The 11,895-nt window shown below is 45.4% G+C and overlaps 2 protein-coding genes across 2 annotated transcripts; one reads left to right on the plus strand and one right to left on the minus strand.

The window, feature by feature from the left end:
- The first annotated feature begins 17 nt into the window (after window positions 1-17).
- LOC125443003 (centrin-2-like) lies at window positions 18-5,647 on the plus strand. The gene is made up of 5 exons (XM_048514836.1): window positions 18-274; window positions 1,680-1,838; window positions 3,288-3,416; window positions 3,945-4,082; window positions 5,330-5,647. Exons 2-5 carry the CDS (start codon window positions 1,713-1,715, stop codon window positions 5,414-5,416), a joined length of 480 nt encoding a protein of 159 aa, XP_048370793.1. The 5' UTR covers window positions 18-274; window positions 1,680-1,712; the 3' UTR covers window positions 5,417-5,647.
- A 525-nt stretch (window positions 5,648-6,172) lies between these two features.
- On the minus strand, window positions 6,173-11,580 carry LOC125443002 (glutamine amidotransferase-like class 1 domain-containing protein 3, mitochondrial). The gene is made up of 4 exons (XM_048514835.1): window positions 11,412-11,580; window positions 8,152-8,323; window positions 7,776-7,977; window positions 6,173-6,850 (listed from the first exon to the last, which is right to left on the minus strand). The coding sequence occupies exons 1-4, from the start codon at window positions 11,517-11,519 to the stop codon at window positions 6,658-6,660; spliced, it is 675 nt and encodes a 224-aa protein (XP_048370792.1). The 5' UTR covers window positions 11,520-11,580; the 3' UTR covers window positions 6,173-6,657.
- Between the last annotated feature and the right edge of the window lie 315 nt (window positions 11,581-11,895).

Genomic DNA, 11,895 nt, shown 5'->3' on the forward strand with positions numbered 1-11,895 from the left:
AGTTCTCCCCGCCCACCCAGATGTCATAGTAACGACGGAACCAATGCCCTGCAAATGAACTGTTGTAGGTTCCATCCCGTTTTCAATCACGCGTCTCGTGCGCCATTTCAGACGTTACCGGCCAGGCGGGGGTGGGGGTGGAAAGGAAGGAAAAGCAAGCAAGAGAACAGGCGCGGCTTCATTGGGATTCAGTACTTTATCCACTTTACCTGCCCGGGAACGACGTCATTTTGGAGGCGTGGCCGCTAGCGAGCTCCACTCCGGTCAGACGAAGGTGCGTAGATGAGTCTGAGGCGGGGGGGCGGAGCTCGGTGGTGTGGGCGTGGCCGTTGCGTTGGAGCCGCTCTTTGGGGTTGCCAAAATTACCTTTAGATATTCCTGGAGATTTGGGGATGCCGGTGTCAGTGGAGGGCGGAGTTTGGAGAGGGGAGGCTGTTGGGGTGTGAGTAATGATGCTGTAATATGCTATCATGGCCAACAACCAAAGCTGCCATTTTTTTCCAATGGGACTGTTCTCTGTTGTTGAAGATCATTTTAATCCCAGGAGATCTCTAGACCCGATTAGAACAAAGATACCAGTTCTGCAGAGCACATTTTACCAAGGTTAAGTTTATTGGAGGAAGCTATAAACACCCTTGGGTGGAACTGCTTGTCTTCACATTGCAAGTGCTGGGTGTATTGGGTGTTGAAATAAACTCAGCCTTTTGCAACGCTGACAAGATTAACAAGCTGTTTATTTATAAAGGACTGTTTGAGCAAAAAGATGCCCTGGTGCAGTATACAACCCGATTCTAAAGTGTATTAATAAACAAATTTTAATGAAATGCAAACCAGTTTTCTGGCATATAGTGGACATGATAAAATGTACCCAGGGGTTGCATTCCACTGGGTGTCAAAATGCTTGTTTGGTGACTGTCGTTGGGATGGGACAGCCTTTTAAAAGACTGTTTTTACAGTGCTGGATTTTGTCTAATGAGTAGTTGAGAAGTGGAGCATATTCTTCCCCTGAAGGGGAAACCTATTGGGTAGAAACCTATTGGGTAGAAACCTATTGAGATCTTCAGGGAAAGAATATGCTCCACTTCTCAACTACTCAGACAAAATTTGGGCTTTAGACAAAATTCCAGGCTTTTGGCACAACCCGGAAAACCCACCAGAACCTGCTCTGTGTTTTTTTTTTTTGCAATGATTTAGAAAATGGACAAATGTAGATAAGGTGAGTTTGCTTGACTATGCGCAGTAAACTGTTAGGGAGTATTTTCCCTCTGGACCTCTCTACTAGACAGAAAAATCTGGAGTCACCAAGAGTCACATATGAAAATGCCTTGTACTAAAACAGATAATTGATTCATCATGGTCAGTATTGTTTGCTCAGTCTGGCAGCAGCTATTCAGGGACTTGGGCAGAGGTCTTTTACCTCATCTACTTTTAACCGAAGGTGCTGGGGATTGAATCTGGGATCTTCTGCATGTCAGGCAGATGCTCTGTCACTAAGCAACCTTTCTTTTGTTTTAGTAGCCTCTGGTCTGATCTGTTGGGAGCAAATGTGACTATCAACAACCAAGTTGGCCCAAAGTGTGAGATGAATAGCAGCATTGTTCAGGATAGGACGGTTGCCTCTCCCAACTGGAGGACGGCATCTCAGTGGTGTCTTTTGTTTTGGTATTGACCTTTTCCAGGCTTCTAAGGCCCTGAAATCCTTGGTAGAGGAGATGGCGCAGAAACGAAGGACTGGCCCCAAGCTTGAACTCACTGCAGACCAAAAGCAGCAAATGCGAGATGCTTTTGACCTGCTGGATTCTGATGGCACAGGAACCATTGATGTAAAAGACCTGAAGGCAAGTTCCTTGGTTTTATTTGTCCCCCATGTGCTGAAAACTCCAAGTGAAATCCTTTATTTCAGTAGTTACAGAGGGATAGTCAGAACCACCTTAGCATGTTGCAGTTTAACTGAACAGGAATCTTGTTCTAAGACTAATAAGATTTTATTTCAGCATAAACTTTTGTGTGCTAGAGTCTATTTTGGGAGATGCATGTAATATAACGGTTCTTACTAAGTAGATGTTTATATTATTATTATTATTATTATTATTATTATTATTATTATTATTATTATTATTATTATTAATTGGGTTTATAGACCGCCCTCCCCCGGAGGGCTCAGGGCGGTGTACAGTACAGATAGAGCACAATCAATTTAAAATACAATAAATAAGAATTAAGATGGCTCTAATAAAAATAAACCCTACCCCATTAAAATGCAGCTTATAAAATTAATATTAATGTTAGCTCAAGATGGCGCCTGCTATCAATTCCCTCTCAGACATACATCAGAAAAGAAGGGCGGTAGGGGCCACATGATGTTACAGCAGCAAACAAAGGGAGGAAGGGGCCCCTATCAATGGCTAGTCTCCCCAAAGGCCCGGTGGAACAGTTCGGTCTTGCGTATATATGAGGTTTTAGTATATGAGGTTATGAAGAAAAAAATATAAATGGCCAGTCAAAGGCCAGAAGGTACAAGGTGAGATGTAACCAGGTAACATTCAAATGTGATTGAGAGAAATACATTCTCATTCTGAATTTTATGGTCAAACATCAATGAAGGGCGCTACCTCTATAGAAAGGCTCTTCTGCTGTGGTTATCCGAGTCGAACAAAACAAAGAAAACTATAAAAATACTAAAGGAAAAAGTTAAAAAACAGCAGCTGTGTTTTTTTTTCTGGCAGGATTGCCTGAAAATGTGAATATTTGAGGGAAGTTTCATCCTGAACTACCTGACCATATATACCCCCCTCAGCCCTGAGTATTTCTATTATGCTTAAGTGCCATTGAACACGAAGTCCCTTTTGAGTTGATTTAGAATCTTTCTGACATACGTAGCAGTTAAATGGGACACTTCCACATTACTGTCTGGTGTTTTAATGGTATGTGGAGTTGCAGTACTTTACTGTTCTGGAAAAAGAGACAGCAAATTAAATATAGCACTGTATTAACTACAACTAGTTTGCACAAAACACTTGGGGTGCCTTGAATAGAAGTTTGAGTTGTATCCATCTCCCTCATTTTCTTGAAATAGGAGGTACGTGGATGAAGGTCTTATTGGATCAGGCTTGGTGGGAAGAGTTAAGTCACCCCCCCCCACACACACACACTGTTTTCCAGAAACATCCCTGGGGACCTGCTGTTTGCCCCATTACAGCAAAAAATACTTGTACTCCTGTTAGTGACTAGTACTCCTATTAGTGTCTTTCCTTTGTCTGTTGATCCTTTTCTTGTAATGTGTGCAGGTGTCCATACGAGCACTAGGGTTTGAACCCACAAAAGAAGAGCTCAAGAGAATAGTAGTCGAAGTGGATAAAGAAGGAACTGGGCAAATTGGCTTTGATGCCTTTTATTCTGTGATGACTCAGAAAATGGTATATCTGTAAATTCAACACTTGTCTATAGTTAGAAATTTTCTTCTTTAAGAGTCTTGTGGTAACACGGGGACTGTTGGACATACTGTGGCTGATAGCTTAATGGCTTAGCAATGCCCCCTTTGCTGATGGGTGCATACATTGGGGGGGGGGGGGATCAGAGCAAGGATGAAGCAAAGGCTTTCATGGCCAGAATCACTGGGGGTTGTGGGTTTTCCAGGCTGCATGGCCATGTTCTTGTAGCATTTTTCTCCTGATGTTTCGTCTGCAACTGTGGCTGGCATCTTCAGAGGATCTGATGGTAGTAAATGGTTCTTTCTCCCACCCTGGACATTCCACAGGTATATATACTCCACTTGCTTTACTACCATCAGATCCACTGTGTAGCAAAGCCTTTCAATGTAAAGGAAACAGCAGCAGCTGAGCACCAGTAATTCTTGTGTTTAGTCTTTGAGCTTGAGAGGTGCAGAAAGATCATAGAATTTGGAGATTTTGGTGTGAGTCTTTGTCCTCCATTTCTATCTTCAGTCACAGATTGATCCCAAAGAAGAAATCCTAAAAGCCTTCAAGCTATTTGAGGACAGTGAGAGTGGCAAAATCTCTTTCAAGAACCTCAAGCAGATTGCCAGTGAGATAGGAGAAAAACTGACAGACGAAGAGTTGCAGGTGAGTGTGGCGGTGCTGTCTTGCTTTGATGGCTGGAAACTGGCTTTTATCCTTCAGGCATGAGAGCTGCAGTTCCGTCTCTAATTAAATAGAGGGAAGGGCTCTTCCTGTGTCATCTCCCCACCTCACTCTTCACATTTTCTTGGTGCAAAGTGTGTTTGTGTCTGTGTGTGCATGAGTAGCATGGAACCACTTGGCCATGTGTCTTCTTCCCCAAAAGGGTTGAATTAGCTGATTGCTGTGTTTGTCAAAGGGGGAAGAGCAAGATGAGGAAAGGGGTCCTTCTCTTGCCTGATGGAGGAACCCCAGAATTCTTCACACAGTGGGAAGGCTTAGGCTGTTTGCCAAGCAGTAAACCTTGTCCAGGGTCACCAGCTTGTTCTATAAGAGGAGCTATTTCTGAGTATTGAAAACCATCCTATTAGTCCCACCTCTACCCAGCAGGTTACCAAGTTTTGTTCTGTCCAAGAGACAGAATGTGGATTAGGAAGAACTCCAGAAACGAAGCCATCAGCTAAGCAGCACAGAAGAAAATCCCGTGAAATGAAAGTTTATTTTCCCAGGCCTTTTAGGGGATGTACAAGCGGTTCTGCAGCAACTGGTGAAACTACCTGTAGATCATGAGCTACCCGTTGGACCCTGTTGTTCTGCATTTGTATGAAAGTGGGTTTATTGTTTCAGAAGGCCAGTCTGTGCGGTTAACTTCTGAATGGCTTGAGGAACTGAGGATGGCTTTGAGCACTCCTCTAAAGTACATAAACCTATCAGGAATCACGTGGGAAGGGGAGGAAAGAGTGTCTCCTTCAGCCCTCTTGTTGACCAGCTGCAGGAGCACTGCTGCTTTTTTTGGCTGTCAGGGGTGGGGTGGGGAGAATGTGGGATATCTGCAGTATTCTATAAGGGGCATTTTCACACTTTCTCCTGATTCTCTCTCTCTCTCTCTCTCTCTCTCTCTCTCTCTCTATCTATCTATCTATCTATCTATCTATCTATCTATCTATCTATCTATCTATCTATCTATCTATCTATCTATCTATCTATCTATCTATCTATCTATCTATCTATCTATCTATCTATCTATCTATCTATCATCCTTCCACCCTCCTCCCCAATCAATTGATCAGTCGATCAATCAAATCTAATCTGTCTATCCCTGTCTGTATATAAACTTATATACGCACACACCCCTGCTACTGTTATGCTCTCTGTGAGCAATGCTGCAGTCTGACTCCTTTTCTGCCCTGCAGGAAATGATTGATGAAGCTGATGTGGACGGAGATGGGGTGGTGAATGAGCAGGAGTTTCTGAAGATACTGAAGAAAGTTGGCAGTTAACATGGACTCCTCCCCCCCTCTCACTTGAATATGGCTCTTTCCCTCCAGCCTTCCTGATTCTTCAAGGACCCATGGAGACAATAGTGGTCTCTATTTAGGATCCACAGATGCGTTGACAGTCAGGGTGGTGGTGGTGGAGAGTGAACAGTGGGAGGAAGAGAAGGGTGTAGCTTTTAGCTTTTTAGCTCCTAATAGGCACTCAATTCATATTAAACGCTTTGTGCCATTTCAGAGCTGTTTCATTGTGGATAGTTTGGTGTATGGAAAAGACTATGCTGGGGATCATACAACCCGCACAGACAAAAGCTGCGTGAGATAGGGGTGATGGGATAGAGGAGAATTGAGAAAGTCTGAACAAAAAATCTGGCCCGATGCAAACCATCATCTTTGCTTTGCTTGCTCTTTATGGAACAGGGGGACAGAGCTGCTTGAAAAAGTTTCCATCTCTCCTGAAAGCAAAATGAGCCTGTTGTTTGCTTTCATTCTCTTGCTTCACTTGCATGCGGATCCCAGACAGTTGGCCATTATTTTAAATCAAACATCACAGGGGCATTCTGTGCTGTCGGCCCAAGAGTTCTCCCGGCAACCAATTGTCAACCTTATCTGTGCATCATTATTGATTGTGTGGGGAGAGTTCTGCTTTCTTTAAACATCCCTTGTTGATCCAGAGGCTTGGTGCCCTCACTCACTGTTGTGGTCCTCCAAACCTTTTAAACACCCTCACCTCCCCCCTGCACAAAATAAGCAGAAGACTGGCATGGTTCCAGATTTATTTGAGGGGTGTTTGTGGGGAGGGAGGAACACACCAACATGCCTTCCACATGGTGATAGCCAGCTGTTAACCATCATCCAGTTCTCTTTACATATAGCCATCATGTTGACATCTATCTTCTCTGTCCCAACGGGTTCTTCACAGTCTGTGAATCATCAGTCAGAAATGGATTGGAGGAGAGGGGACAAGTGGTGCTTCAAAGAAGAATAGCCTCTTTTGCACCTCCTCCTCAAATAGGGCCCAATTTGAAGGTAGGGCTGCTGTTTGCAAGCCTGAAGCTGGCTTGGGAAGGGAAGAGTGAAGAAGAGGGAGTGGTTGAGGACCTAAGGATGGTATCCATGTGGAAGGGCTAAAGATGTCCCTTTAACCCAAATTATTCCCACTGACCTCCCCATGAAGTGGTCAGAGGTTTTGACTAGCAGGGGTGAAGTGAGATGGCCTGTTTCCAGCATCCCACATACACTCTGCTTCAAGCAAGCTTTAGCACTTCTTTGACCATCTTTCCAACGCCGTCGTAGATGGTGTGGATAGGTGCATTGCACATGAAAGCACTCGTGGTCACCAGTTTGTTCTTTACGTCCACGTGGACCTCGTCAACATTTTTGTTCACGTGTTTGCAGCCCAGCTCCTTCAGGCCTTCAGCAGTCTTGGCATAAGGCCACCTGTGGAGGCAGAAGTGAGAAGGCAGTGAGTGTTTTCAGGGTCAGGCTCTCTTACGGAAAATTTGGACAGGGCTGAGGGAAGGGGGTGATTTTTCCTCTAGGGTTTTCAGGACACTGTGTAGGCTAGACTTGTATCTGGGGAAAAAAACTATGCTGCTGAGATGAATGTGGATGGAACCAGTTCTGGCAAAGAACTTGATGGCCAATCATCATCATCATCATCATCATCATCATCATCATCATCATCATCATCATCATCATCATCATCATCATCATCATCATCATAATCCCTAATTACTAAAACCAAATAACAGTAATATTAATATCACAAATTTTACACAGTCCCCAAAAATACATCCCAGAGGGGATAAATGTAGGTGGAAAGAAAAGAGGGAAGCCTGAGGGTAGCAGCCGTAGCTCCCTCAACCTTATGCTTGGTGGATCAGCTCTGTCTTACAAGCCCTGAAAAATGGCATCAAGTCTTGCAGGCTGTGCGTCTCTCTAGGCAGAGCATTTTACCAGGTTGAGGCCAGGGCTGAAAAGGGTGTTTTCATTTGCAGAACACAATGTTCTTTGGGGGATGTACTGGGTGAGAGGGTCCCAGACAGCTTTAGAAAATTCATTCAGGGAGGATTGTGTTGGACCAGTTCTGCTTGCATGCATTTCTCTCCCCCTTTCCTTACTTTGCATAATTCTGCATATACCACCTATAGCTGTACTGGTTGCTGTAACATTGTCCTTGGACTGGCACCTCCCACCATCATAATCCCTTCTCTAACTAGAGAGTTCACCACCAGGCACTGTCTTTGCAGCTCAAATGGCTAGAACTTTGCTTTCCAAATCAAGACTCAGAATGCAAGGATATTCTGCTGGATATTGAAATAGAGCCACCCACCATCCCCCACCTTCAGCCAGTGGCACTTACTTCTCACATTCTGCGTCATGCCCAACGGTGACCTCACAGCCTGGGATAATTTTAGCTGCCAGCACAGGGGAAATGCAGCACAGACCTATGGGTTTCTTGGCTGAGTGGAAGGCCTTGATGGTATCTTCCACAGGTTTTGAGACTTTACAGTTCTTTCCATCCACCGCCCAAGAACAAAGGTTTTTAGCCACTCCAAAACCACCTGGGAAGAGGAAACAGGATTCAAACAAGATGCTAGTCAGGTAGATAATGTGTCACATTATGAAGAGAACATGAAAGCCCAGGAGGACTCGGTTCCGTCTGCTCAGTTCTGAAGCTCTTGAGCAGGGCCGATTGCCATACAGGAGACAAGGTTTAAACATGTTGCTCCTCCTACCTGGGATGATGAGGGCATCTAGTTCCTTCACTTTCAGAGTGGCCAGATCTTTGACGTTGCCTCTGGCGATCCTGGCACTCTCCACCAAGACATTACGTTTCTCTTCGGTTGGCTCCCCTTTGATGTGGTTCACCACGTGCATTTGGTCGATGTCTGGAGCATAGAGCTCTGCCTAGAAAAATACCACTGTATTGATCTTGACATTCTCCCTCAGTAAACAGGGTTGGTGAACAGGCTATTCCTGTCACCTTATTTTTGTTCAGAGGCTCTGCAAACTTTTCATAACTGCAGAACAGGCAGGAAACAGTCGAAAAAGCTTTTTCCAGCTTGGAGCTGCAATGATGGGCAAAATGGCAGCTTCTGCCTGCTAAAGGCATAGATGTTTGTCCATGAATTGTACATGTGAGGAAGATGGTTATTTCTTTCAAAGTTTTCAGGAAGCTGTGGGTGAAGTGGGGGGATTCTGCAAAGGAATTGGCAGCTTTCCTGGTCCAAGAAGTAAGCATTCCCTTTGACTGTGCAAGAGTGCTTGGTCTACACCAGGGGTCTGCAACCTGCCGCTCTCCAGATGTTCATGGACTACAATTCCCATCAGCCCTTGCCAGCATGGCCAATGTTGGAGGGGGTCGGAGGACAGCGAGGGAGGGCCTTCGGAGGCCAACTTAGAGGCTGGACAGCGGTGATGAGGAGTGAGTGGGGAAGAGACGGGGACAACAAAGCATTCAGCCCGGTGCCTTTTCGCTTACCAGCGCCGCCCGGGAGGAGATCGCTGTATTCCAAAAACCTCCCTCCTGGAGGTTTTTGAAGCTGACTGAGGCACGCCCTGGAGAGCCAGGTTGGGCAGCTGCTGCCCAGTTTTGCTTGGCAGCGCTGCCTGTACGAACGGCTCCCTGGGGACTCAAGGCATTTTTGCTGTCCCCAAGGCGTCGTTATTGGCCCGTGCGGAAAGGGCCTAAGTGGTAATGGAAGGGTAAACCTCTTCTCCTTTCCCTACTTGGCCAAAATGTGAATCCAGGAAGGACAAGCCTGCAGTTTACACCTTGTTTGATGCAGAAGAAGAGGAGGAGTTTGGATTTATACCTCACCTTTCTCTTTTGTAAGGAAACTCAAGGTGGCTTAAAAACCCCTTTCCCTTCATCTTCCCACAACAGACACCTAGTGAGGTAGGTGGGGCTGAGAGAGTTCCGAAGAACTATGACTTCCCAAGGTCACCCAGCAGGAATGTAGGAGTGTGGAAACACATCTGGTTCACCAGATAAGCCTGTGCCACTCAGGTGGAGGGGTGCGGAATCAAACCTGGTTCTCCAGATTAGAATCCACCTGCTCTTAACCATTACACCACACTGGCCTAGTCCTAATTTGTTTAATCCCTTACCTGGTTCTAGGAACCGTGATACTGCCCTCTTCCACAAGAGGGACCCCAAGAATTAAACAAAAGTGGTTTGAAAAACCCGAACAGTCTGAATCTTCACAGAAAAATTGAGGGAGGGTGGCAAGGGTAAGAAATGAATTTGACATGCAGCAAGCTTGAAGCTTTTTAGCCGTAACAGATGAAAACTGACATGCAGCACAATTCTATGTAAGCTTATTCACTGGTAACCTCTGCTGACCTGACCTGTGAACATCTCTTGCCTTGAAAACTCTACTGGGTTGCCATAGGTTAGCTGTATCTTGACCTCACTACACACAGACACACAAAACCTCTGCTCTTCTCAGGTAACTGCTGCTGCTTTGGAGACAGGGGATTTCTTCTTAGAAGTGCTAACCAACTTGGCAACACCAGGAACCCCTCACCCATTACAACTGTAGACTAGGTTTAACAAAACCAGGGAATGGGCTATCTTTCTCTTTTGCATTTCCTGGCCCCTTGACCTGCTGTTTTCCCCTCCATTCCTTCTACAAATTGCATACTGAGGATTCAGTCACAAGACTCCTGTTTAAGTTTTACTGGAACAGACCAATGTGGCCATCCCACTGGAATTACTGATGATTTTGATGAGTAAACACGTTCAGATTTATGAAGGAAGAAGGATCTATCAATGGCTGTTATCTGTAACAGCTGAAAAAATTGTCCATAGACAAAGGCTATAATATCTTTGACTCCCAACTGCCAAGGACCAATCACAAGGGCTTGTACTCCCTCTCACATCTTACATGTGGGCTCCCTGAAGCATCTGGCTGATCTTGGAAACAGAATGGACCGGTGTCTGATCCAGTAAGGCAGCCTTTTATGTCCATGTGAGAGGCCAGGCTTTTTCACAAGTGAGGCTTAAACTGGATTTTGTTACTTCAGTCAAAAACCTACGCTGGCCCAAATGTCCATGTCATCTTCAACTGCTTTCCTATTGACTCCTATCCCTACCAGCATGATGTTCATGAAAGTTCCTAAACCCAGTCTGTCTTAACATTGCTTGAGACCACGCCATCCCAGCAGCACATAGCAATTGGGCCAGGCAGCCTAACTCAGCTATTGACTGCAAAGAAAGTCTTTCTTTCTGTACGATCCACCTTTCTCCTCCGCCCATCCCTACACAGGGGTTTAGATTACTAAAACAGAAACAGGGCAAATCTATCTTTCCTCTTCACAAAGAATGCATCACACCATTACATAATCTAGGTTTTTTCATTGTTGTTGAATCTTCCCCAACCCAGAAAAAAGCACAGGAAGTCTGATTGGGTGCACCATATCTGAGTGTGCAAGTCCACAGCTTGCCCAACTGTCCTGCAGTGCTGTCAATCAACTGGGTGCAGAAAAATTGCCCACAAAGAGGTCATGTTTAAAGGAAATTCTCCCCCTATTTTATTTAACCTGCACCTCCCAAGAAGGAGCAGAAAAGGCCATGCTTGGGTAACAGGCCATGGCAAAAGAGATCAGGGCAGACTCTCTCAATTAAAGCTGAATATCTGCTTTACCCTCTCCACTCCTTGCTTTAGCAATACTTCACAGGACAACAGATAAAAAGTTTGCTCAGCTAAAGAAACGGCACATATGAATAGGCTGTCTGAACAGAATGCCCGGCAAGATTTCTTCTGCTAGGGAAAAGAGCTGGGTTGAGGGGCACCCTGACAGGAAAGCAGATCATGGAAATGTTCCCAGCAAAACGAGAAAGCCTTTGAAACAATTGGCATTGGTCTAGCAGCTGAGGAAAGAATGACGATCTCATTAGAATGAACAGCACATCTAGATTTTCAACCAACTTTGCATTCTCGTAAGTTAGAAGCAGAAAAGCTTGGCCCCCACAGTGCAAGGGTTGTCTTACCTGGGCCCCATCCCTGCTGAGATGCACCATGACAGCTGACGCCTCGTGGACTTCGCTACCATCATACACCCCGCAACCAGAGAGGACAACAGCAACTTTCTTGCCCATGGTCAGCAGTGGAGAGATCTTCGCAGCCAGAAGTGTCGTGCTAGCCTCTGGCAGTTCCTGTTTCCTGGAGGCCTTTATAGACAGAATCTCCACCCACAACACAGAGGCTGGGCATGGCCTTTACCAGCAGGAAATTTTCCACTCCCTGCAAGCAAGCCAGGGCTGTGCATGTTGCCTGATTATTATCTGCTGTTAGTTCCTCTTTTTCAAACTCTGGAGTTTGGATAATCTCCTGCCAGCCATGGCTGGTTTGGCACCAGATGGCTTGGTTTTGGGCTCGTTCCAGGACCATACCAAGATATTTTGCCAGGCAGCTACACTTCATAGACTGTCAGCTGCATCCCAGGAAGATTTATCATCCTGCAATTGGAGGTGG

Source organism: Sphaerodactylus townsendi, linkage group LG13 (genome assembly GCF_021028975.2).
Source record: "Sphaerodactylus townsendi isolate TG3544 linkage group LG13, MPM_Stown_v2.3, whole genome shotgun sequence".
Taxonomy (NCBI): Eukaryota; Metazoa; Chordata; class Lepidosauria; order Squamata; family Sphaerodactylidae; genus Sphaerodactylus; species Sphaerodactylus townsendi.